Consider the following 25970-nt stretch of genomic DNA (forward strand, 5'->3'; position numbering starts at 1 on the left):
CGATCATAAGCTTTCCTCATGTCCAACTTCAGAGCACAACATCTCGATTCACGAGGCCTGTTTCGCTTCATAAAATGCAGACATTCATATGCTGAGATTATGTTGTCTGTAATAAGACGCCCAGTACAAATGTAGAGTGCTATTCTGATATAACCTCAGGCAATATTTGCTTCAGCCTATTTGCAACAACTTTCGAGGTGATCTTATACAGAACGTTGCAAAGGCTTATAGGCCTAAACTGGCCCAACTCTTCTGGATCTGCCACCTTGGGGATTAGAACAATAAAAGTATCATTTATTGATGTAGCATCCTCCTCCCCTCTCAAAATTCTTAACACTATTGAGGTAACTTCAGTTCCACTTAAGTCCCAATGTTGTTGGAAGAAGTGTGCTAGAAAACCGTCATGCCCTGAGGACTTTGTCGGAAACATCTGAAACAAAGCTTGTTTGACTTTCTTCTCTAAAAAGGCTGCAAGTAAGCTGTTGTTCATTGCTTCAGTAACCTTCATTGAGACTGTACTCAACACTGCCTCCATGTTATTGGTCCCTTTAGACGTATATAACTCCTTGTAGAAGCTAGTTGCTAGATCACTCATCTCCTAGACATTTTCTATCACCTATCCATCCGGTTTTTCAACCTTGTGATCATATTTCTCCTCCTCCTTCTGCTAGCTTGGATATGAAAAAAAACCTAAAATTTTTGTCACCTGCAGAAAGCCACATAATTCTGGAATGTTGCCTCTACATTATTTCTTCTCTATGGTTCAGTTCCAAAATTTTCTCCTTGATCTTAAGCTCCACATGAGTTGGACTCGTCCTTCGCGGGTCAGACTATAGCCGCTCTAGCTCTTGTTTCAGCCTGTGCAACTCCCCGCATACATGCCCAAATGTGTTCCTATCCCACCTCACAAGGTGGCTAGAAACTTTCTTCAGTTTGCTCAGTAATTCTTGTAGGGTCGTTTCCTCATTCTCCTTCTACTATGACTCAAGCAGAGAGTTAGAGAACTCAGCATGTGATTCCCACATAACTTCATACCTAAATTGATTCTTTCCTCGAGGCCGCGGCTCCTCTGACCTCCAGCTCAGCAAGATCGGCACATGATCCGTGGCGGCCGCCGATAGATGCTTGCACTTCGCCAAAGGGAAACACACGCTCCAATCCAGGGTTGCCAGAGCGCCATCCAGGCACACCCGGCAATAGGAGCCCCTAGCTATCTTCTTTTCATACGTCCAACTATGACCTTCATAACCTAAGTCATTTAGGCCACATACATCCACATCTCACGGAATTCGGCAATTTGAGCATGGCTTCTCTCCTATACGCCCACGTGTTCAGTTCGATGTAACACTTCATTGAAATCACCAATACACAACCATGGGAGGTGCAATGATGACTTGATATGTTTCAGGATATCCCATGTCTTGTGCCTCTCGTTTATTTGTGCCTCCCCGTAAACACAAGTCAAGCGCCACAGGTCATCATCCTCTTCCTAGACTAATGCATCAATGTGGTACTGAGAGTAAGGCAGCAAAAGCACACTTATATTATTATTCCAAAATATACCTAATCCGCCACTGCGGCCCGAACTATTGACAGCAAAGGAATTATCAAAACCAAGAGTCTGCTTCAATCCTTCCACCCGTGTCTTGTGCACCTGAGTCTCAAGAACACAGACCATCGATGGGGCAACATCCTTCGCTAGCTCGCGAAGTTCCTTAATTGTCGCGGCGATGCCAAGTCCGCGACAATTCCAACTGAGGCAACTCATTGGGACTGGCGACGCTCCTTACTGGAGGAGTTCATTCACACCAAAAGTACCTTGTTTGGCCCTTGCTGCTGCCGCCATCGCAAACACGTTAAACTTGGGGAAGAAAACCAATCTGCACACACCCACAAACTCTGAGAACTGTTGTCCTGCCAAGGTCGGATAGCTGAGACGGTCAGCCCGTTGTTCAACCAGAGCAGGAAGACAAGCAGGATATGTGCAGGGATAGGGACCAGAACCTTCGTTGGCGACGATTGCCACCGAAGTCACCAAAACCTAGGAGAAACCTAGGTCTCCGCTTTCTCCATCTGAGGCCCTACCCACCGATCTGGTGGCTGGTATCGCCATGTGCGGTGGGCTGGTCCCTTGCCAGCGCGTCGAGCACTGCCACGGTGATGGGCGGCAGTCTCCGCGTGCAGAGCAGCGGCGCTACTGAATTTATAAGTTGGTACTCCTCGTCTTTAGGGCACGTTCAATAGTTTAGACGGCTGCCGTCTGCAAGACCATGACATGTCACATGCAGATAGTTAAACAAACAACATGTATAGAGATATGCCTTTTAGGTTGTCTACGAAGTATTTAATCCATTCGTGAACACATAAATCATGCTGATCTAGTGTAAATTTGATGTGTGTAGCCATTTTGTTGCTTGTATAATAGAATGCAATTTGAGTTTAATCATTGACACATGAATTTGACATAGAAGCATAAATCTAATATATATTTATAATAATTGATAGTTGCAATACATAATATGATCATATAATAAAGACTCAATATATTAGCCATAAAGACTCAATAGATTACTCATGTAGGTCTAGTTTTCCTTGCGGCCATAACGCTGCCAAATATGCTCAAGCAAATCGTTCTTGAGCTGCTTATGTGTAGAGCGAGCACGGATAACCTTGTTTCTCCGAAGTACCTCTACGAAGCATGGGTTAGGATCATCACTTGTCCTCACTTCTGGTGGTAGCACAATAGTTGCACTCGGATTGTCATTCAAATGCGATGGAATTTTGACCAACTCCTTCTCATCTTCGACTATCATATTATGGAGGATAATACAAGCTTGCATGATGTTAACAACATCAACCCATTTCCATAACCGTGCCGGACGTTTAACAATATTAAAACGAGATTGCAAGACACCAAATGCGCACTCGACATCCTTCCTTGCCCCTTCTTGATGTTGTGCATATAATTTGTGCTTCTCTGTTTGAGGTTTTGATATTGCCTTCATGAAGACAGCCCACTCTGAATAAATCCTGTCAGCAAGATAGTATCCTGTGTCATATTGCATTCCATTTACAATATATTGTACTCTAGGGGCTTCTCCTTTTATCGCCTCAATGAATAATGGTGACTTATTCAGCACATTGATATCATTATAGGCTCCAGCAGTACCAAAAAATGCATGCCATATACAAAAATCTCGTGATGCAACTGCTTCAAGGATCATAGTCGGAACACGTTTGTCACCACGAGTAAACATGCTGGCCCAACCTTTAGGGCAATTCTTCCACGTCCAGTGCATACAGTCAATGCTTCCTATCATACCTAAAAATCCACAAGACTCATTATCTTGTAGAATTTTTTCTAGTTCATCACTTCTCGGAGGGCGCATGTACTCCGCACCGAAGCACTCTATCACTCCTTGGACAAATTTTCCTAAGCACAGTAAAGATGTGCTCGCTGCAATCTTCATACCTCATCAAGTTGGTCAGCCGGTGACCCATATGCTAGCATTCGAATAGCTGCAATACACTTTTGAAGGGTTGAGTGTCCATCTCTACCAGTTGCTTCCACTCTTTGGGTAAAAAAGGATCCCAATTACTGAGCTTTGACACAATTCGAAGGAATAAAGGTTTCGATATCTGGAATCTCCTATGGAACATTTCGTCAGTGTAGATAGCATTTGCAGAGAAATAATTTGCAACAAGATCATCATGACCAGCTTCTCGATTACGTGGTATATACCTTCTCAGCCCACGTTGGCGACGGCGACGACGAGGTGGTTCAGATGATTCCCCTTGAAACTTAGCCTTAATCTTGTCGCCGATTTTCCTTCGAAATTCTTCTAATCTTGTGCCCTCAACAATGAAATCTTCAAGCGTGGCGGCTTGAATGGGACAAAATGAGAAGGTCCCAGACATCTGAGGATGATTCTTGATAAAGTTTGTGAAGCTACCAGGTGGTGTTGGATCATGATCCCTACAGAACATAGTACAATTGGATAAAGGATTAAATTACTGAACATGCCATTGACACATTAACATTTGTATTTTGAGAGAATTCCTACTTCTCAACATTACAGGACTGATCAATATGCTAATAAACAAGGTTCGATTTAAGAACATATTGTTTCCTTATTGAATGGATTTATGTTGAGAGGAGATATGTTCTCTACATATGACAGACCAATTTTCATAATCAGGTAATCTTAGGTGGACAAATTATTGGCCACAGCAGTTGGTTTACACAATTATTTCATAGAGTTTCTCTTAACTAAAAAATGAATTAGGTAGGCTAATCAAAACCACAGGACTAATCAAAATGCTAATAAACAAGTAGTTATCAAAAATTGAGATTGATTTGTTACCATGTTGATGGATCCAAAGCTTGAGGACGCATCCATGGATGAGCAATCGGACTACCACCAATTCCTTGGTTCCAGAAAGCTCCATTTGGTAAGACGATGGAGGTTGGGGCGCTGGTGAGGTTGGGGTTGCTGAAGGACGATGGAGATTGAAAAAAGCCAGTACCTTCTGCTACTATCACCGGTGAGGTTGGGGTGCCGGTGAGGTTGGGGGTGCCTTCCTGCTCCACCACGACAACCGCCGCCGCCCCCTTCCCCTTCTGTAGTGCCGCCGCCACCCCCTTCTACACTGGCACCGACGCCACCCCCTTTCGCTGCTTTGCCGACGCCACCCCTTCCACTCCCGCAACGCGGCGGCCTTCCGCTTTCGTCGTGCCTCTGCCTCTAGCAAATCACGGGTCATCGCCACATCTAGACCTCGACTCATCTTCGATTGAGCTCTAGGGTTGGGAATGGATTGGGGAGCTAGAGGGGAAGTGATTTTATCGGAGAAATTGGCATGGAGGGAAGGATTTTTGCCGCCATGTTCCCATATGGCCCCCCAAAATCACTAGCGATGCAGGGGATCGAGCTTCGCCGTCGTGTTCGAGAGCGGGGGTGCACAACGGTGTTGGAGCGGGCAATATGGCTTGGGAGCACGAGCCCCCATCATGCCTTCGCAAGGCGACGACGCGCCCATCTCTCGGCTGAGTCGGGGGGCCTTTTGCAAATTTGGCGTATGGAAGACGACAAAAAGATGGGCGTAGTACATGCCCTTAAAAAGGTGGTCTGAACATTCTGTGGGCCAAACACGAAAACAACTTCTGATCTGCAGGCTTACTGGCCCAGTAATGTTTGCTATTTTTTTTAAAAAAAATAAGAATGTTGTTTGCTCTGCCCCTAGGGTAACAAAGCCCACTTCTTTTTTTTGCCAACTTAAATAATAGGATTAGGTCATCAAACCCATGCGGCCATGCTCTAAGGAAAAAAAGTCTATCTTAAACACAATTCAACACGTTCATATAGAATATAAGCCCTACGAAGACCCACACAACATAAGAACTTAATCACCAAAACACGTTGTTGATGCCAAATTTTAACACGTACGGGATCGGCGTCAAGGGAAGAAAGGATTGATCGATGCAGCAGATTAAAAGGTCACGACTGGGAATCGGCCGATTGGTGCTACAGTTGGGAATCGGCCGATTGACGCTGTAGTGTTTTGGCGAACAGAGTTGGTGGAGAGCGGCCGATTGGAAGGCTGGAGCGATTGGGCCAATATGGGCTTAAAGTGGGTCAGAGAAAGAAGATGGAGAAAGATTGTCCGTGGGAGTACAATAACCAACTCCGATACGAGTTGTGTTTGTAAATATTCGTTTTCATTTAAAATTAGAGATAGATCCTAGTCGGTTAGGAAATTGGTTGTAACAGGCTATAAATAGCCATCTTTAGAGATTTGTAAAGAACACATCAATCAATACAAACAAATCTACTTTTTCATCGTACTTTACTTTCAAGTCGGTGACTTCGCCAATACTTCTTTCTTTCATGAGTTCGTACGGGTTGGCAGGGCTGCATCGACACAATCTCCGACCGATTCTGTAAGTTCCATTTATCGAGTAATATCTAAGCTTTAACTTCGGACGCATCGCTGTCGTTTCATTTAGATTTATTCACTAGTTATCGATATTTACTAGAATTGTAGGTTTTATCTATCGCTCTAGTTTTATCACCAGATATCCAGCTTGAGATTGGAACTGTTGGCTTTATCACTGTTCTTTTATCAATTATCGCATAGCCGATTAGATCTATTTCAAGTGTTGCCTTTGTAGCTTTGTCTAGTTTACTCTAGTAGTTTTCTTCACAATCGCTACGTGATTGTCAGCTGTATCATAGCCGATCATCTTTATATAGCGAATCGGCCAATTTGCTGATACGCTTTTCGAGATAGATCGGAACCTTAGCCGATCGGAACCCTGGAATTTGACACGTTTTCTTCCTTGCCAATCAACAGGTCAGATTGGCTGGCACACCGCGCGAACCGCACCAGGGCGATCACCCGAATAGGAGATAAGCAGTTTCTCCCGGGTCGTGTGTCCGACGCTGAGGGTCAATCGGCTGACTTTTAGCGCCAACACACATAGTGCATGAAATATATGGATTAATCCTTAATGGTTGGGGTGCAACCCGATAGGAAAATCATTTCGATCGGTGACCCATCAGTGTCAAACAAGTTCTGTTGGTATTTACCTATTGGTGCCCCCAACAGAAAAATTGTTTTCGATTTTTCCTGTTGAGATTTTACATTTCACTGTCGGTTTTTCACCGATAGAAATATTCTCGTTTCCAGTAGTGATAAACCCTCCAAGCTTGGTTCATATCATGAGAGTTTATATATATATTGTCTAGATGCATAATAAAATCTATGAACTAAAAAAGCCAAAACGATGGAACAGATGGAGTATATGTTTATTGGAGATATAGAAAAGATAGATTCGTACCATCGGATCGGAGGTGGCCTTAGATAGATTCAAGAACCAATCAGCAAATGATTCATCACATTAGGAGATCATCATCAAATAGTCAAGAGGACAATTTGAGAGTACAGTACATGTGACCATCGAAGAACGGATGGCTAGCTGGAGAAGTTAATAGCTGATGCTAGCTAGAATAAATGATAGGTGACAAGTAACTACCGTACCAAATACCGGATGCTGGTAGCAACAATGGACTGCTTGCTATAAACTACTAATCCCTCTATCCTGAAATAGAAGACATTTTGGTTTGTCTTAAGTCAAACTGGTGTAAGTTTGACCAAATTTATAGGAAAGGAAAGTAACATTTAGGATGTCAAATGAGCATAATTAGATTCATTATGAAATATATTTTCATAATTTACTTATTTGATATGTTATATGTTAGTATTTTTCTGTATAAATTTGGTCAAACTTAGACTAGTTTGACTTAAGACAAACCAAATTGCCTCATATTTTTTTGATGGAGGGATTACGACGCAGATGAACCTTGTCCTCTTTTTATTAAGCTATCTATGTTACATTGGTAAAACAATGTTAAGTTCCAAGAAATTTTCCTTTTCTCCTAGAGGAAGAATACAACTTATCAGAAAGGGAAACTAAAATATGAGGGAATTATTACTTGATAGGTAAGTGATGCTAACATATTTGTTATCGCGAGTGGCACACCTTGTAATATAACAAATTTATAAGTCGTACTCCTTGTCTTTAAATATATAACGTTCCACTAGACCGACAATACCAACAATTGAGGGAGTAACCAACATGTGTAAATGCATGAAGTTAACTGGACATTTAAGTTCAAATTTACTATTGAATACACATAAATGACCTCAAGATGTACAAACAACTACTCCAAGCTATATACACATAAGGTCAGTCTTAATGGAAGTTTAATATAGAGTTTCATGGGCATTAAATTCCATGTCACATTAGTAATTCTGCTAACTTGGCACGATCATTAAGATAAGAGAGGAGGAGTAGTTTCATTAGATGAGAAAGGAGTTTCATCCCTATGATACTCACTTGGCTCAGTTACCTAATTCACAATCTTGATAACTGTACCATGAAACTGTACACTGAGACGGGTCCAAACGACCTCAAGATGTACGAAGAGCTAGTCCAAGTTACCGGATGTTCGGAACATAGAATTGCCACAAAAAATGAGGCATCAACTTCGACAGTCACTGATTGCTCATGGGCCCTTTTGGTCTGAACACTCTGTAGGCCGAACGCTAAAATAGCTCTGATCCGCATGCCCATGATTTTTTTAATAAGAGTGTTGTTTTCTGCTGATTGATCTGCCGCCGGGCCTCCGCCCGTGGGGTAACAAAGCCACTCCTTTTTTGCCAGCTTAAATTACAGAATGTGACAATGCCCCCCTCATTGGGCCCATCAGCGAAGCAACTGCTACTTAATCGGGCGAAGTAGAAATGAGATGGAGAAAAGGGGATTTTAAATAAAAAGGATCCAATATTTCAATTTAGGAAAAAGAGTTCTTCTTCTACGAATATCCAAATTTTTACACCTAATACTCCAAAGATAGTTCGAATTGGATAGCAGCAAAAATCTGAATCAAGGGCATGACCGAAACCGGTGATTAATGCTTCACCCTCGGAGCTCTTAGAAAACTTCCTTTTCTTTGAGAAGCAAAACAAAGTACCTTTAGGAGACCTAGTTAGTGACTGGGCAGGACAGGTCAGCAGGTCTTTCATGAACAGAGGAGCCAACGAAGCGAAAGACCCCTAATGTCAGGGGCTGACCACTGAGCTCACTCAGGCCTCGTTGGGCGGCCTGCTTGCCATCCACACCAGAATAGATAGAGTTTTCCGAAGAGAAGATAGTGTTAACCAGTTGGAATGTCATGAAAGCACTTACTTCCGAGACAGCCTGTCCTCGGCTATTTCATTATCAAAAGTAGATTTTAGGAAATGTCCATCAAACCCATGAAGTTCACCCTCAGGAAAAACATATCTTAAATGCAATACAGACGACGCAACACATTGATGTACAACATAGCCCTATGAAAATTCACACGAAAGCAACACCCAAACTCCGAGCAAGAACCAAGCCTCCCTCCCCTCGTAACCCCCCCCCCCCCCAGCGTTCCCCAGGCGACTCGGGGGGTGACGCCATGCTTGCCCCACAACCTCCCCTCCGCAGCCTCCGTTGGCCGCCGTCGCTGCCGGCTGACGGCGGCCCCTCTATCCCTCTCTCTCTTCACTCTTTTTCCTTCCCACACCCTTCCCTCCCCTCTCATGAGTCAGGAGTCAGCCTCAAACCTTATCCCGCCCCCCTTTCACTGACGTCGAGTTTCCCGTCACTGCCGGGCTCGATGCCGACTGTCGGAGGCTAGATCCGCGCCTCCCTCAGCCCCTTCCAGGCTGGATCAGCGGGTCCAGGTTGGGGATGCCCCACCTCCCCATGATGCCATGTCGCCACCTTGGTGGGTTGGGAGCGTGGTCTGGATGCAACGCTGCCCCCGATGGCCGTGCCTGGTGTCACACCACTGTGCCATTATCCTACTGGGGGCAGGGCCCCTCTTGGGTGGCCGCTCTTTCTCACCCTCTCTGGGGGCCCGTACTGCGTGCCCACCCTCTTTTACCAGTGGGGGTTAGGGGGTAGCCACGCGACCTGGTTCTTCGGCACCATGTCACCAGGCTACCCAGCGGCTTTGGTGTTGCATGTCTGGGGAAGGAATGGGGGTTAAGGAGAAAGCTATTTGCCCGCTTGCTGGCTGGTGACGATGATGTGCTCGGGCACCGGCTACCTTGTTGAAGGCGTCATCTGCTTCCCTTCTTCCTCTCTTGCGAACTTTCTGGGTGAAAACCTTGACCATGTTGGTTGGACGATGGTGGCGCCAGTTGTGTTGCTCCCTTCTTTGAGGCATCATCTTGGAAGTTCTGCGGGCTACAGTGGGGATCCCTCTATCCTTCTTGTTGAGGTGTTGGGTCTCGGCGTGGTGGCGGCAATGGTCACTATCATCTTCCATGGGGAGATGCCCCTGAACCTGCCTTTGTTATGTTTTGCCCACCATCAGTTTGGTTGCCTAGGTTGCTATTGTGTGATGGATGCTTTTCCATCTTGTTGGTTGTGGTTACTTTCATGCGGACTCTTCGGCCGGACGGATACTTTGCCGCCGTGATCCATGATGCTTTGGCGGATGCTTTGCCGTCATGGTTCTGATGTTGTAGTGGACTCTGGGCCATTGTGGCCATGCTGGTTGTGCTACTTGGATGGATACTTTTCCATCCTTGCCGGGTTTCGGCCTTCCTTGTTCTTGCAACCTTTGTGGTGTAGTATCTGTTTACAGGTGCTGTTGTAGGGGTGTTGTGTGCTGACGCTCGTTATTGACACACTTTTACTCCTGTTTATCTTTTAATAATGATATGAATTTAATACCTAAACTATTGATCACACCTAATAAACTGATCATTTTCACTTGTGCTTTGTATTTTGGAAGATATTCTGTTTTTGTAGGAAATTGGACCTAAAAGCATATTTTTGGATAAAGCCCTGAACGATCGATGAACCAGACGGAAAACGAAGGCTAAAGGGCCTAGGCTGATCGGCCTATAGGGCTCAGGCCGATCAACCTGGAGCTCCCTAGTCCCACCTCGAGCTTATTTTTAGCAAGCAATCCTTCGAGAAGACTTAGACGCTAAGTTTGTGAAGATATGACAAGGATGACTTCAGGATCAAAAAGGAATCAAAGAAGATCAAGCGGAGATTTGAGAAGTTATTGAAGATCAATCTCATTCTAAATCTATCGACGTGCCAGGCCCACATACAAGTGAAAGGAAGACTCCAGAGCATTGAGGGAGACTTGGAGACAAACCAGGACACGAGGAGCTAAAAGGAAGGCCCAGGCTGATCAGCCTGGGGGTTTCCTTTGCCCTCTCGGCTTCCAAATTTTGCCATGCGCTCTCTGGACTATAAATACCCCAAAAATCCACTAAACCCCATATCCAAGATGACGTACTCGACGTGAAGCAGCAGAGAAGCAGAAGGAGCTTGAGGGACATCTCTCCGGAGAGCTGAGGGTTGTGCAGTTGTCAGGGGTTAGCGTAGCCGAACCTCTGTCGGCATCATCACCCTGCAAGGAAGATCACGCTGAAGTTGTGGAGCTAGGAGTCATCAAGATCAAGGTAGGATCCCAGTGGTGATCTTGTGATGTACAATCATTCATGTTGAAGTAATAGATCTGTTCATGTTCTTAGCGATCTAAGTATCTCCTTCGATAGTTTGATGCTTTATCAGTTTTGCTTGCTTTTCAATCTATGCATCGATGATAGATTGGTTAGGGTGTTCCTATGATTGTGGTAACCAGATTTGCATTGGTCTACCGATGAATATGACACGTTTTCTTGATTATGCCCTTAACATGTTTGCGCTGATAGAGGTGATCATGACAAGATCTTTCTTGTGTAAGGTGGGGAGTTTCAGGATCCGGACTAGAGGTGTAGATTTAAAGATGCCTTTCCTAGAATCATATCTGTCTTGCTTTGCTATCCATGCTTAGAATTACAACATATGCATAGTCTAGGTTGCTCTAGATTGGTTACATCTACTCTATCTGTTATCTATCTGTACATGCTTAGTAGATTGGATCTGAGTCTCTCATAAACACCAAGTTAATACTAACAATGCTAGTTGAAATAGATCTTGTGCTATAAGTTCCAAGGATTGATAAACCTTGGGGGAATACTCTGAGGGAAGAGCTACAACTGATCCGTACGCTTACGGTTCACAATTGGCATGCTAACAGCCATCAACAGTGTGGGCTTTTAGGTTTGTGAGTCTGAGGGTGTTTCCTCCCTTGTTTCTGTTTTTCTTGCTGCTCTTGTTTCATGTTGGGTCGCCTCCCACTTGCTTGGTGGTGCTCTGTAACCATCTCAATAGTCTCTGCTTATTAAGGTTTGTAATGGACATATTGCTCTTCCTCTTAAGGAAATACGTGCTAAGGCACATTCGCGAAAAAAATTCACACGAGATAGAACTTAATCTCAAAAATATGTAGTGCATGAAACATATGGATTAATCCTTAATGGTAGGGGTTACAACCACCTCCGTGTACCCTCCAAGCTTGGTTCTCAAAATAAACGACCTATCTAAACCAGGCCTATTAATCCTATTTGGTGGTTTAGAAGACGGTTCTCTTACCATGGCTGATATGGTGTGCCTATTTGTTTGGGATGACCACTTCACAGAGGCAACCTACCACTACATTGTCGAGGGCTAACTTATTAACAGCATAAACGGTTAACATGTAGCATGATTAAAAATAGGTCCATGCAACTTGAGACATGTATAAGTACTCAACCTAATTTACACCCTACAAACCTAATATTTTGTATTCATTTGGACAGTAATCTTTCTTCGTCTCCTCACAAAAAACAAAATCTTCATCTGCAAAAAAAAAAAAGAACACTACATACACTTTATTGGAAATAGGAAGTTGGTCCATGCTAATAGTGCGACTAGACTCAATAGGATAGTTTTTCCCATCCAAATGCGAAAGTTATTTTATCAATATGAAAAAGTCCATTTTACTCTCTCACCTATTCACTTTGTCCACTTAACCCCTAAGAAAAATCTAGGCTCACTTTACTCCCCCAAACTATTTCATTTGCCTCGAACTATTTCATTTGGTTCAATCTACCCTCTAATTATATTTCTCTTTTTTGTTTCTTCACGTACAAGTTGAGTTTTAATTTCAGATTTTGCCAGTTGACTTATAACATGATGCTCTATGTTAGAAAAATACATTAGCAACTTTTCATGATTACTTTTCATATAGTTTTGTATATCTAAAACTAATTTCGTATTAAATATTCATAACCTATGAAAATAACCATGAAAAATTCTTAATATAATTTTTGAACATAAAGTATCATGTTTTTGTATCTGCTCACAAAATTTAAACTCAAAATTCAACTCATACATGGAGAAAAAAAGAGAAATCTAATTATGGGGTAGATTGGACAAAATGAAATAGTTGATGGAGTAAAGTAAGTCTAAATTTTGTTCAGAGTGTTAAGCAGACAAAGTGGATAGGTAAAGGGAGTAAAATAGATTTTTTCTAAATTTGTGCGCCTCAACTAGTAATAGTAAGACTGTGTGTATTGCTGTTTTACAGTGTTCATAAAAAGCCATCCACGACGAGACGATTGGGATGGGAGTTGGATTAGAGGTTACAAAAGGCGCACTTGCTTGAAAATTAAGATTGTCTCTTGTTTGAACAACTAAAGCGTTCTCATCTTTCCAGTACTTTTATTTCTCTATTTAGAGAAGTCATTCATGAGTTGCAATACAAATCCGTATCCCACGTCCAAGCGTGGTGCAACACTGGAACTCAAGAAGTTCAGTTTCCCGCGACTTTGAAATGAACCAGGGAGGTGTTACTATTTCGTCCGGTGAAACACCAAACACCGGGAAACACAGTACTCCCGTCCCGTAGACCCGTACTCCCATGAGGTGAGGTCGTGTGGATGCTGTGTGACACCGTCGGGCTCCCTAGCTGCTTCTCCGATCCCGGCGTGCCGACGAGCCGGGGGGGGGGGGGGGGGGGGGCATTGCCGCGCGCGCAACAGCTTCCCTTCCGCTTCCGGCGTGCGGGTCAGGCCAAAGACGGGGCAGGGAGCAAACGCGATCCGCCGGAGCCCGGAGCGGGGACGGATCACGCGAAATGCGTGGACGCTTTGGATTTGCGATCAGGACGGGAGCCCCACCTACCGGTCGGTCGCCGTCCAGGTCCAGCAGAGCGAGTGGGCTGCGCAGGCAGCGGAATGCACGTGCCGCGCCGAGCCGAGCCGGACGGGAGGTGACTCGGATCCGCGTCTTCCGGTCCGACCGACGCAGAGCGCACCGACGCTCCCGTCCCCGTGCCGGATCGGCGGCCGACGCGTCGGGGCTTCCGCCCGCTGGGCCACGCTGTCAGTGGAGGCAGAGTGTCAATGCGTGGCGAAGGGACGTGTGAGTGCGACGGCTGTTGGTTGACTCCTCCGAGTGCGAGGCTGCGGCGAGGCTGCGGGCGGCGGCACCAACCTGAAGAGAACGAAGCCTCCCGGTGAACTCGGATTTGAAACGCTGTTTGGAGCAGCTGGAAAGCGTTTTTACGAGTGATTTGCAGATCTCTCTTTGCCCTTTCTCTTGTCTCCACTTGGATCGGAAGATTGCATTAGCGGCAAGGTAATAAATAGCGTAGAGCGAGTTGGCAGCGGAGTAACATCAAAGTAGCGGATTACGGATAGCGGACACTAAGTTCCAATAGCCGTACCTAATAATCTCACATAATTTTAATTTTATATATATATATATATATATATATATCATGAATAATAAGTATAAATAGATATTTAATTGCATACAAATAACTGATGTCTCACGTACTTAAATTAAGAAAACAAACATGACGTTCAGTGTTCCACACATTAAATCATCACATATAATTTGCAAAGAAACAGATTATGAGCTTCACAAGACTATCATTCATTGTCATTGTCAGAAGCAACATTGTCCTCTGCTGACTGAAGTGCGACAAGTTTGCGACCTTCGCGACGGCGTGGCGCACGGCAATGTGGGCGTGCACCTGTAGGTCAGCAACTCGGCGGTGGCCGGCCAGCACACCAGCAGGCAGCGGCAGCACCGAATCTGGAGGCGAAGGGTGGCGGCGACCTACAGGTAGCCGATGGGTGGAGCATTTGAGTTGGGGGTGTGACTGTGTGAGTCGTAGTGAGCTAAGCTAGTTAGGGTTATTTGCTTCCACGCTATTGCGACCTGCTACGTGTATTTGCTTCCACGTTATTGCGACCTGCTACGTGTAATTGCAGCTTGCTATACCGCCCTGCTATATAGAATTGCGGCCGCAAAGTTCAGGCTGCAAAATTCAGAGCACTGCCTTATACTTATAGCGAAGCGGCAATATATTACCTTGATTAGCTGCCACTCCGCGGGAAGGCATGTCAAAGCTTCCAAAGCTAGCTCGTTTTACTCTGAAACGAGAATCCTCAGGCTTTTGCTTCAGGCAATGGAGACACGTGCGTGCCGGCCGCCGGGCCTTTGCTGCTACGTCCCTCCAATTTTTTTCCCTTCCACAGACCACAGGGTTAGTATTTTACTAAACACTACTCCACCCGTTTCAAATTGTAGGTGTTTTAATTTTTCTACGTACATAGATTTTCCTATGCATCTAGACATAATATACATCTATGCATAGCAGAAATTATGTAACTAGAAAATCAAAATGATCTACAATTTAAAACGGATGGAGTACTTTTTATTAGAGTGACTGCCACGTGGATCTAATCGAGCCCACCCAATAGTGGTATGAGATTATTACAGAGGAACTGTTTCCAATAAAAGTGGATGTACGAACAGACCTGGAACCGGTTAGTCACCAGAAGCCCAAGTACCATCGCCTCAGTAGGAGGTCCCAAGTTCGATCTCCTTCGGAAGTGGAATTTAGGGGGATTTTTCAGGAATTTTTCTAGATTGCTGCAGCCTCAACACGTGTTGCAAACTGGTGTTCAAGACCATCTCTTCAAAGCAAGCATATGAGTGTGAGTGTAGGAAGTAGACCTCAAATTACACATATATAAATGTGTGGAATGTGTTTATGTGAAAGTATCTGTGCTGGCTTGGATGGAAGGGAAATGGGTCACTATACTCTTTGGTTGGAGCCTGGGGGTCAAAGAAAGGTTTATTTTTTGAATTGAGAGGTTGAAGAAAGGTTACGGGCCATTGGATTGGACATCGACTAAACAAAAGAAATCAGACAGTTGACAAATAGCAACGCCTTGGCATTCAAAATTTCCCAATAGAAACGTGGAACATATGTGACCACGCGGTTTTCACTGTTTGGTCGTGCTGCGTTCATGTTTCATGGTACCTTCACTCAACGCACTGCTTCGGACAATCAGGTTTAGTGATTTTACCAAGTGCGACGCGTCATGCGTCACTGCAAAGATACAAAACGACGATGACTTGCATGCAGGCCGTCAGGAATGGAGTTGGCAGGTGCCGCTCTGCTGGGAGCCTGGGAGTGCGCATGTGTGGTGGCCTGAGGTGAGGACGCCCGACCCGGGGCCCTGTCATCCGACTGGTCCGTCTCCTTCCTCGCACTCTCGCCAGATCAAGCCAGGCAGAGGGGAGGGCCTTTCAGCCTTACCTGAAACCACCGCTAACATTCCGCTGCCTATATAGCCAAACGGCCTCCAAGCCATTCCCCTGCGTGCGAGCGTCTCCCCCTGCCGAGCAACTAAACGCAACGCAAGCGCACACACGTAGCGACGCGCGTGGCCGTGGCGAGAGGGACTTGCAGGCCAACAAGCTCGAGCAGCCTGCGGCTCCGCGCAGCTCGCTTCTCCTCTGCGGCGCTGCGCGTGTTCTCTGTTTGGGGGAGCGGCAGAATCGGTGGGAGTGAGTGGATGGCAGCAGCCGGGAGGCCGTCAAGAACTGCGCAGTCACTGCCAGCTCCGTCCTCCAAGCTTACCGCCGCCTGCTTCTTCGTCCTGCTCCTGCCATTCCTCCTCACAGGTGAGTTTAATCAGTTAACTCTCCATGTGCAATCGTCTATAGAATCTGCTTGCCAAATGCCTACTGTGATAGGATATGACCAAATCCCAAATTCCCTTTGTGATAACTGTAAGATATAGTTGCCCAATCTTCGACTCCGGTTTTTGTGTTGCCTTTGCCAATCTTGGAGGTCGAATCAATGATCTCAGTTCAATCCCGGCTTGAGACTATCTAGTTAGAATGAGCGTTCACCCAGATTTTATCTATAGGGCAGAAAGCGCATTTGTTAAATTAAGATCATGTACATTATCATGTGCGCTTGCTGAGATCAATTATAGCATCATCTAGTTGCACTAGCACTTCACCATTTCAAGCAGGAGAGAGATAGAAATGGCTCCAGCTTGCCAAGTGCGCCATGGCGTAACCCGCCGCCCACTATGGCGACATATCCAGACGCCGAATCACCATATCAACTTTTTCACGGCTCTTTTCCAAGCTAAAAATGCCCAGTGGCCACCTTAATTTACTCGCTCCAGCACCCCACATTTTCTCCCCCCATTCATACTCTGGGCGTCTGAATTATCTGTCCCTGATGAGCTGGAGCTGCTTTCTCCACAAAGTTGCAGTCGCCAGCTACATCTGGTGTAGCCCGGAGAGAGATATATCATATTCGTTATTTGTGCAACTTGCGATTTGGTATTCCACGTGGTTTTGGAATAATTTGGCCAATTTAATAGCCGTTTTCTCTGGTCCTCGGTAGCTCTCAATGGCAATCCGGCATGAACCACATGCCCATGTGGTCCACTGAGATCTTGCTTCCATTGGATCGCGTACTCCGTACTGTTATACCTGTATATTTCCTTGTATTATACTAGTATCTAGATTGCTTTTTACTCCTCTCTCCATTCTAAATTGTAGGTCGTTTAGGTTTATAGTTTTTACTAACATCTAAATATAATGTATGTCTACATATATAATAATATTTATGAACCTAAAAAAGGTAAAACGATATAAAATTTGGAACGGAGGGAGTACTGTGTTCACAGCTTTCCGCACTAGCCATAGCGTGTCTCGTTTCATGGTATGAATTATTCGAGGCAATTCTTGCCATTGCCGTATTTTCAAAGCTTAGTGCCGCTGCAATGGTCAAATTATAGCACAAGAATCGAAACTGAGATTCTCCGCTTGTTTCCGTGTGCACGGATCAAGGATGATCGATCGCTGAAAATTCACAGAAATATGCAACGACATCATACTTAGCATGAATTTTTACACATACTGGATGATTCCAAAATAACAACTGATCAGTAAGAGACATGACAATTTGCAGAGGGAGTGGCGGTAGCCGAGGCGCTGTCGATCGGCGTCAACTACGGGCAGATCGCGAACAACCTCCCTTCCCCCGCGCGGGTGTCGTGGCTGCTCCGTTCGATGCGGATCAGCAAGGTGAAGCTCTACGACGCGGACCCCAACGTCCTGCGCGCGTTCCTGGGCACGGGGGTGGAGTTCGTGGTGGGCATCGGCAACGAGGCCGTCCCGTCGATGACGAGTCCCGCGGCGGCGCAGGCGTGGCTGCAGCAGCACGTGGTGCCCCACCTCCTCTCCGGGGCGCGCATCTCCTGCGTCACCGTGGGCAACGAGGTGTTCAAGGGCAACGACACGGCGCTCCAGGCCGCGGTGCTCCCGGCCATGGTGTCCGTGCACCGCGCCCTGAGCGCGCTGGGCCTGCAGGGCCGCGTGAACGTCACCACGGCGCACTCCCTGGACATCATGGGCCCCTCGTTCCCGCCCTCGTCGGGGGCGTTCCACCCGGCGGCGCTGGGGCACCTCCGCCCGTTCCTGGCGTTCCTCTCCGCGACGCGGTCGCCGTTCCTCATCAACTGCTACCCGTACTTCGCCTACAAGGAAGACCCGGCGCGGGTGCCGCTGGAGTACGTGCTGTTCCAGCCCAACGCCGGCGTCGCCGACCCGCGCACGGGGCTCCGCTACGACAACATGCTGTACGCGCAGGTGGACGCCGTGTACGCCGCCATCCAGGCGCTCGGGTACACGGACGTCGAGGTGAAGGTGTCGGAGACCGGGTGGCCGTCGAGGGGAGACCCCGACGAGCCGGGCGCCACGCCCGAGTACGCGGGGACCTACATCCGGAACCTCCTGCAGCGGATCGAGATGAAGCAGGGCACGCCGCTGCGGCCGGCCACGCCAGTGGACGTGTACGTGTTCGCGCTCTTCAACGAGAACCTCAAGCCGGGGCCGGCGTCGGAGAGGAACTACGGGCTCTTCTACCCCGACGGCACGCCCGTGTACAACGTCGGCCTGCACGGCTACCTCCCGCCGATGCTCGTGTCCAATGCAGCGCGACAGGTACTCATTCTTCTTCAGATTTTTTTTTCTTTTTTAGCAAATGCTCTCTCTGCTGTACATTTCTTGCAAGCTTTCGACGTGTCACGCATGGATTGGGTAGTGTTGGATAGCAACGACTTTTGCCGTAGATGCTGGTGTCCCACGTTTTAGTGGAGCTGGGAGAGTGAGATGCCGAGTGGCAGCCAAAGTGGCCGTGGCCAGGTTAGGCAAGGAATCGAGTTCTCCACCAAGGCCGCCAAAGGAGGATGCGCCGTGATCAGTAGTTGCGTTAGCACAAACACACAAACAAATGTTCATCAGTCTGTAATGATGGGCGAAAGCATCATTCCTGTACTAGCAATGCTCAAATGTTCCCTTGTGCATTTTGTGTGTTTGGCAGGTGATTCAATTGTTTACACTGGTCGCCATCGCGTCCGTCGCTTTCGTCTTGTCAGCATAAGGCAGACGGAGTGCTAACAACTGCAGACAGGGAATGTGAGCTGAGCATCTCATGCTGACAACTGACAAGGTAACAAATCCTTTTTGAAAGAGTAAAATGCACTGTCAGTTCTTAAACTTAGCTCGGTGTGCCATCTAGATCTTCAAATTTAGAAAATGTACATTCAACTCCTTAAACTTGCTAATCGGTTCACCAGAGATCCCAATTTTGGTTACTTAAGTTAAATCGGCCACGTGTACGCTAATGTGGAACTGACAAGTGGAGCCTGCATGTCAGCTCCTCCCCCCTTCCTCTCTGTCTTCTTCCTCCCTCCCTCGTCTCTCTCTTCTCTCTATCTTCGTGGTGGAGCCGCTCTTCTTCTCTGTACCAGCAGCCGCAGCCCAGATGGCGGAGCGGCTCGTCGGAGCTCAGAGCGACCACACGCTCGCCACCAAGTTCTCACTTCGCTTCAACCTCCGGCCGCAGTGCTGCTCGGGGCCGCCCCGCCGCCGCGTCCCGCAGCTCCACCGAGACACGCCGCTTGGGGACGCTACCGTCCCCGCGTCCTCCAGCCCTGGCCGCAACGCTGCTCGGGGCCGCCCCGCAGCCGCGTCCCGGAGCTCCGCCGAGACACGCCGCTTGGGGCCGCCGCCGTCGCCACGTCCTCCAGTTCCGCTGCGACTCGCCGCCGCGTCCCGGAGCTCCGCCGAGATGCGCAGCTCGGGACCGCCGCGGCCGCTCCCGCCCCGCAGTTTGGGGCACACTGCGCTGCTCAGGGCCGCCCACACCATGCAGCTCGGGGCTCGTCGCGCCGCTCAAGGCTCGCTGGAGAGGGCGTGAGAGAGGACGGCAGGAGAGGGGTGAAGAAGAGGGAGAATGCAGAGAGAAAGGAGAGGGATCTGGCACGTGGGCCCCATGTGCCAGTACCAGATCCGCTTTAGCACGCAGTCAACATACACATAGGCAATTTAATCTAAATAACAATAATTTGGAATCAATTAGCAAGTTTATGGATTTGGATGTTCGTTTTCTAAGTGGGATCTATATGGCACATCGAGGTAAGTTCGAGGACCGGTCACGTATTTTACTCCTTTTGAAATTATGACCGTGCAACATGTTTTCTCTGTATGTCAAGACAACTAACAAAACTGCATATTCAGCAGGAACATTACTGAGTAATCTGGTCATCTCAACCTGGGTGTGTACTCTCGATTTCTGATGCGTTCAGGAGCCTTGTTGGATTCATACTGACATTAGGTTAGAACTTGACTGAAGCATGTGCATGATCGACTCATGTGAGCTTACCTTTTGACCCAGAGAAAGGTAGAAACAATAGCAACAGCTGCATTGACTTCTAATATGTATTGGTGGATAATTGATATCAAATCTATGCAAATGCAATACTTTTCTTTTCGATATTAGCAGAGTTCCCTTGTTTTATTCTACATGTATGGAGTGAGGAAACTGGACACATCGTTATTCGATTGAATGGTTTTCCTTCACTTGCAATGACAAGTACACACAGGAGATACACGTTTTCAGGTTAATGCTAGAAATTGTCACTTTCAATCATGAATCAATTCCCAGAAGGCTATAACAGTACATGTCTATCTCTAGACAGAGTTTGACATGAATGCCCAAGGCAACTGTTTACAGGTGTGTTACTTTTAAATGTTGTGATGGGGCTCCAATCAAACCGAGTAAAATCATGTCCCGGCTTTTCATGTCCAATTCTGAATTTGATCTCCAACCCCATGAATGGAACTTACCTATACAAATGTGCAGATCAATGTCACAGCTATGTACATCAGATTGCAAACCATGGTCGATTTCAATTAAACCAACAGCTTCCACAAAACTTGCACCCCATAGTGGTGGACTGGTGGTATGCCGTATGTCTGTCAGTGGGGGTCCAGAACCATCACATTTCACTTTGTTGAATGGTTCAATCAGACCTATCTTCAATTCGGATGCAGATAAAAAAATTCATCGACCATGTAGAGCTACTGTGAATGTCAAGTCTCAAGTATATCCATCGTGCCCATCACTCTGACTCAAGCTCCTTAAATCTCCTCTCCCACTCCTTGACTTCATAATCCTGCTCTAATAAATCCTTTTCGGTAGTGTAGACAATCTCTTCTGGTGTAATTACTTTCCGTTGAGCCATGTCGCGTGCACTGATCAACTGAAAAGATAGGAAAGCACAAGCCAAATTTATGCTACTTCGAAAGTTCAAAAAAAGAAAAAAGAAATACTATCACTTAGTGAAGGTCATGAAACCAAGTATCATCAATTAGTATCTAAAATGCATAAAACACCAAGATAAATTGACTGATATTGAAGAATGCAATAAAGATGTGTACAATAAAACTTTCATGTTTATGTCTATTTTCATTTTATAGAAGTAGCCAACTGTGATGCAGCTGTTAACAACAGATGATCCAAGCTGCATAATAATGAATATTATCACTTGATGTTATAGGTTAAGCACAGCAGTAGTTTCTTTCCAGAAGCTTCTGATGCAAGGAACAAGAAAGTTGCTACCTATCACAACCAAGTCTGACCTATAAGGTTTACGTGAATGACCCAAACCCATCCTGAGTTTCTCTGAAGAGATCTACATGTGGGTAAAAAAGAATTAAATAGAGTTGTGTGGAACTTCAATTGTTATTACCTTTCTTCTGAGAGAAGAATCCGGTGACAGGAGTTCCTGAGCTCGTTGTTCTCTGGCCTTATTCCTCTTTCTAATATCATTGTTGGTTTTGCGTAGCAGAAACCATCTAAATAATGGTATTGCAAAAAAGGAGCCAGCATATATCTACAAGTGAACACATTGTATCAGTACATATTGTGATAACATTCTTAATTCATAAGTACACAACGTAATTCCACAATCAACAATTTAACATTCACAACATTAAGAAAGTCACCTAAAAAGGAGAAGGGTCAATGGTTTGTGTCAGGCCATATGGCTAATTGAAATGACTAATGAATCGAAGGGCCACTTTATAGAGTACTAGACAGGCATATCAAGCCCAGCCATACCTGAAGCAAAGGATATAACTGTGCAGCAAATGAGATAAGTCCACCAGGTGTCACTGTCATTTGCCTTCAAGATAAATTTAATACATACGTTAGTAAAAAGAATCACAATTCAATGATACTTGGGGCCAGAATTATAGTTCTTACTTCAACAAGTTTCCAAGAATGATGACACCAAAAAGATTAAGTCCTCCTAAACCAGCAACCATTGCCTTCTCTGATGCATTTGCTTTACTACAAAATCAACAGGTCGGTGTATGAAAATACATAAAATAGATCAAAAATAGCAAATTCAGAGCTGACAAAAAAATACAATCTAATAGATCAACTATATAACTGCCGATGTAACATACTTCCGAAATACTAGTAACAATCTAATTTTTTTATCATGGGAGTTCCAAGTCAACCCCCCCCCCCCTGTTGGGTAAAATTGCATCTAGGTTTAATTTGCAACGCGGTACGGATGATATATACTGACCTGAAATTCCACAGTTTCTCCTCCAAGTACTTTTCAACTCCACCAAACATCGCGGACCATTTGGTGCCCACATATTCTCTACTCCCACCACTTTTTGATGAAGCAGTACGTTGCAGTGATGGGAACCGATACAGAATGTTTCCCTAAATAAGAAAAACAAAACCATTAAGTTATTTAAAAGTTCACTGCCTCAAGCATGAAGTGTCGATGTAATTGGCAATTATACTGAAAGCTTAGACCACATTAGACAATGGCAGTTCTCTAATAGCCTTAAATATTAGAGAGAATAAGGTTTGACCTGCTCATCAACCTCTGGATGTCCCTGGAAGCGTAAAAGAACTGGAAGAATGAATGATTCATCATCCTGCAGTTCAAGAGATGGTATGAATATGATAACCCTCACCTCAATTTATAATTCAAAGGAAGAATATGTTTCTTTTAAAGGTACCAGGAGTAGAGACCTTAATCAAGTTTAACAAAATAAATAATAAATTGAGCAGTTTGGGCCAGAGTTTACATGCCTTGGACTCTTCTGATGGTGGTGGAACATCAAGAAATGGTGCCAGTTCTTCAGCTGTAACAACTCCACCATTTGATGAAATATACTGCCCAATCTATGAATTATTCAAGGAGTAATTAGAAATCTATAAAGCAATAGTGAATATGAATATATAATAGATGGTCATGGCAAGTTCAAATAGAGTAGATACATTTTCTCAAAAGGAAAAGAAAATACCATTTTCCACCGCTTCTCTTCAAGCCCATCATTTGGATCACCATCCCCAAACACAAAAGAAAATATCTGCAGAATTGATTTAATCAACATCACAGACAGTTTCAGCTACCCACACATTCCATCATTACATAGTGAGAATGAAAAATCAAGTCAAACCCTTTTAGATTACAGATTCAATAAAGTTCATCCCATTTTCTTTTTCTACTCGACGCCTTCTGTAATAATCTGCATCCAAGTACCTGCAGGCCATGAATAGTGTGAATAATAAGAATATACATGATAATTTCTGTTCAGGTACAAAATTGCAAATTCCAAATGATATGTGTAGGTTTATTTCCCATTTCATTGTAGTCACCTTAACAGGGACTGGTGAGAGGTATAACATTGGAACTTTGCAGCACCAGAATACAGGTTCTTCAAACGATCGAATAGTTGGATAGCTTAAAATCATTGCTACGGTAGTTACAGTTGCCTTCATGAATATCCCATCAGGAACATTATCATGCCGAAATCATTAGATGATTTACATGAAGAGTGTAATGGATACCTTCCAAGAAAAATATATATAACAATAAGTACTTCAACTGTGTTCTCTACTATTGGTTTGCCAATAAGCAATATTTCAAATAGAACTTTCATTGGGACTTATTTCAAATAGAACTTTCTTTGGGCCTTTTTTCCTTTCCCCCTGGGATGGTTTATTTGAATATGAAATTCTAGAACACTAGACATGCGAAGTACAGGCAATATCCAACTTGATATGTACAATGATAAGTGAGGTGATGACAGGTTGAGTAGCTCCACAAGCCCAAGAGCAAAGGGTGTTATCTTTTTGTCCCTTTAAGGCAAAAATATAATAGGGTAATGAGGTAATCCATCAAAAGTTTTGAAACACCTGATAAAAATTACATGAAACTTACCAGAACATATCTGTCGGAATGATGATAGTTGAACCATAAGATCTCCGCCGCCTACCACGACTATCTTCATCACTGCTAGTAGAAGAGTAAGTGCTATCAATCAAAGGCACGATGAGTTAAATAACAACACCTACCTAAAGTTCCCAAAATAGTACTCATGAAAATCTTCCAGATTTATTTCGTTTTACACTTTATGGATTGAATTAAGACAAAAGCATCTCTAGATAGAGTCAAATATACACCAGAAGAGGTAGACATATTTATTAGAACCTTCATTCTCAGCATGTAGTTTAGTTAGTAAGACATTCACAGAATGCTCACTTCAGGGAATTGAACAATATGACAAAGATGAAGACATTGTGCCAGAATACCTTTGGAATTCAGTCAGTAAACATACAGTAATTAGTGCACGCTAATTCCATCCTGCAATAGTAAACATACCTTGAGCTTGAGAGAATGGCTATTATGGTAGTGTACACTAAAACAATGGAGGCAATGAGTGCCGTCCCGAATGAAACCCGTACCAAATAAGCACCCACTTCCTGGAAAGTGTAAACAAGCACCACCACAAACCAGTATCAGCAGAATTCGAGGTGACCAAAAGCACCCTTTACACTTCCCCTTGCTCCAAATACCTTAGCTTTATTCGCCAGAGGCTCGATCTTCATCCTAAATGACTTGCCTGCCAGCTTTGTCCTGTAATCTTTTGGGAAGACGTACAGAACCTCCCCATCATTCGACACCTACACCGTTCGCAACGATTATCACCGAATTCCGGAAAGTAAGCAGCAGAGGAGAAGGATACGAAGTTACTAACAACGACGCACCTCCAGGAATCCCTCGGTGTCGGCGGCGAGAGCCTGGAGCGCGCGCTCGGCCTGCGCGAGCTGCAGCCCGGCGCGGGAGGCGACGTCGCCGATGGTGACGCGGCCGCCGAAGTGGTCGACCGCCTCCATGGCGCGGTCCCGCACGTCGGAAGGGAGGCGGTCCGTCTCCACGGCGCCGCCGGGGCGCGCGAGCGCGGGCGGCACCCCGATAGAGCTACCGGCGCGCGTCCGCACGTCGGGGCGCCACGTGGGCGGCGGGGGCCGGCCCGGGGCCACGCGGAGGCGTCGGGGAAGTGGGGAAGGGGTGGGGAGGAGGAAGACGGCATGTCGCGGAGCTCTGCGGGGAGGAGGGAGGGGCGGACGGAGGCGGAGATGGAGGGTGAGAGATATGGAAGCGGTGGCGGTGGCCATCGCGAACGGCGGCGTGGTTTGGGGGTGGGGTTTAGGCGGTGGTGGTGGGCATTCTGCGGGGAGGACGGAGGAGAGTGGCTGGGGAATGGAAGGGGAGGAGGAAGAGGTGGTCGTGTGTGCTCGCCGTGGCCACGAGATCGGATTTGGTCGAAAAAGCCACCGGGGTCCGAACGGGGATGCTGGCTCCGCCGGCTTTGGGTTCGTCCAGAAAAAGAATTCAGCAAGCCGGTCAGCGTGTCTGCTAGGAGGCTAGTAGGATTTTTGCACATCCAAAAATGTTGTTGAACTTTCAGCTAAAAAAGGTTGGACTTTGCTAAAGAGCCTTTCAAGAGAAGCTCAAAATCTAGCATGAATTTACAACTCAATCTCTCTAATTTTAATCAT

General features: G+C 45.7%; 2 protein-coding genes and 1 pseudogene across 4 annotated transcripts; 1 reads left to right on the forward strand and 2 right to left on the reverse strand.

Annotated features, from left to right (window-relative positions):
- Positions 1 to 2582: 2582 nt before the first annotated feature.
- LOC140221427 (uncharacterized) lies at positions 2583 to 3856 on the reverse strand (annotated as a pseudogene).
- Positions 3857 to 15882: 12026 nt separating this feature from the next.
- On the forward strand, positions 15883 to 20590 carry LOC117852790 (glucan endo-1,3-beta-glucosidase 14). 2 transcript variants are annotated; one of them, XM_034735054.2, is made up of 4 exons: positions 15883 to 16411; positions 17721 to 18754; positions 19134 to 19262; positions 20333 to 20590. In XM_034735054.2, exons 1-3 carry the CDS (start codon positions 16303 to 16305, stop codon positions 19191 to 19193), a joined length of 1203 nt encoding a protein of 400 aa, XP_034590945.1. In that variant the 5' UTR covers positions 15883 to 16302; the 3' UTR covers positions 19194 to 19262; positions 20333 to 20590. The 2 variants fall into 2 exon arrangements, with proteins under 2 accessions (XP_034590945.1, XP_034590952.1); XM_034735061.2 differs by having other exon boundaries at positions 20336 to 20590.
- Positions 20591 to 20715: 125 nt separating this feature from the next.
- LOC117852779 (uncharacterized protein At5g03900, chloroplastic) lies at positions 20716 to 25754 on the reverse strand. Of its 2 annotated transcripts, none has more exons than XM_034735033.2 (13): positions 25176 to 25754; positions 24984 to 25091; positions 24790 to 24890; positions 24349 to 24423; positions 23598 to 23667; positions 23429 to 23494; positions 23214 to 23306; positions 22991 to 23056; positions 22693 to 22835; positions 22362 to 22448; positions 22218 to 22281; positions 21847 to 21990; positions 20716 to 21357 (listed from the first exon to the last, which is right to left on the reverse strand). In XM_034735033.2, the coding sequence occupies exons 1-13, from the start codon at positions 25584 to 25586 to the stop codon at positions 21217 to 21219; spliced, it is 1569 nt and encodes a 522-aa protein (XP_034590924.1). In that variant the 5' UTR covers positions 25587 to 25754; the 3' UTR covers positions 20716 to 21216. The 2 variants fall into 2 exon arrangements, with proteins under 2 accessions (XP_034590924.1, XP_034590932.1); XM_034735041.2 differs by having other exon boundaries at positions 24349 to 24420; positions 25176 to 25753.
- Positions 25755 to 25970: the final 216 nt, after the last annotated feature.

Source organism: Setaria viridis, chromosome 1, assembly GCF_005286985.2.
Source record: "Setaria viridis chromosome 1, Setaria_viridis_v4.0, whole genome shotgun sequence".
NCBI lineage: Eukaryota > Viridiplantae > Streptophyta > Magnoliopsida > Poales > Poaceae > Setaria > Setaria viridis.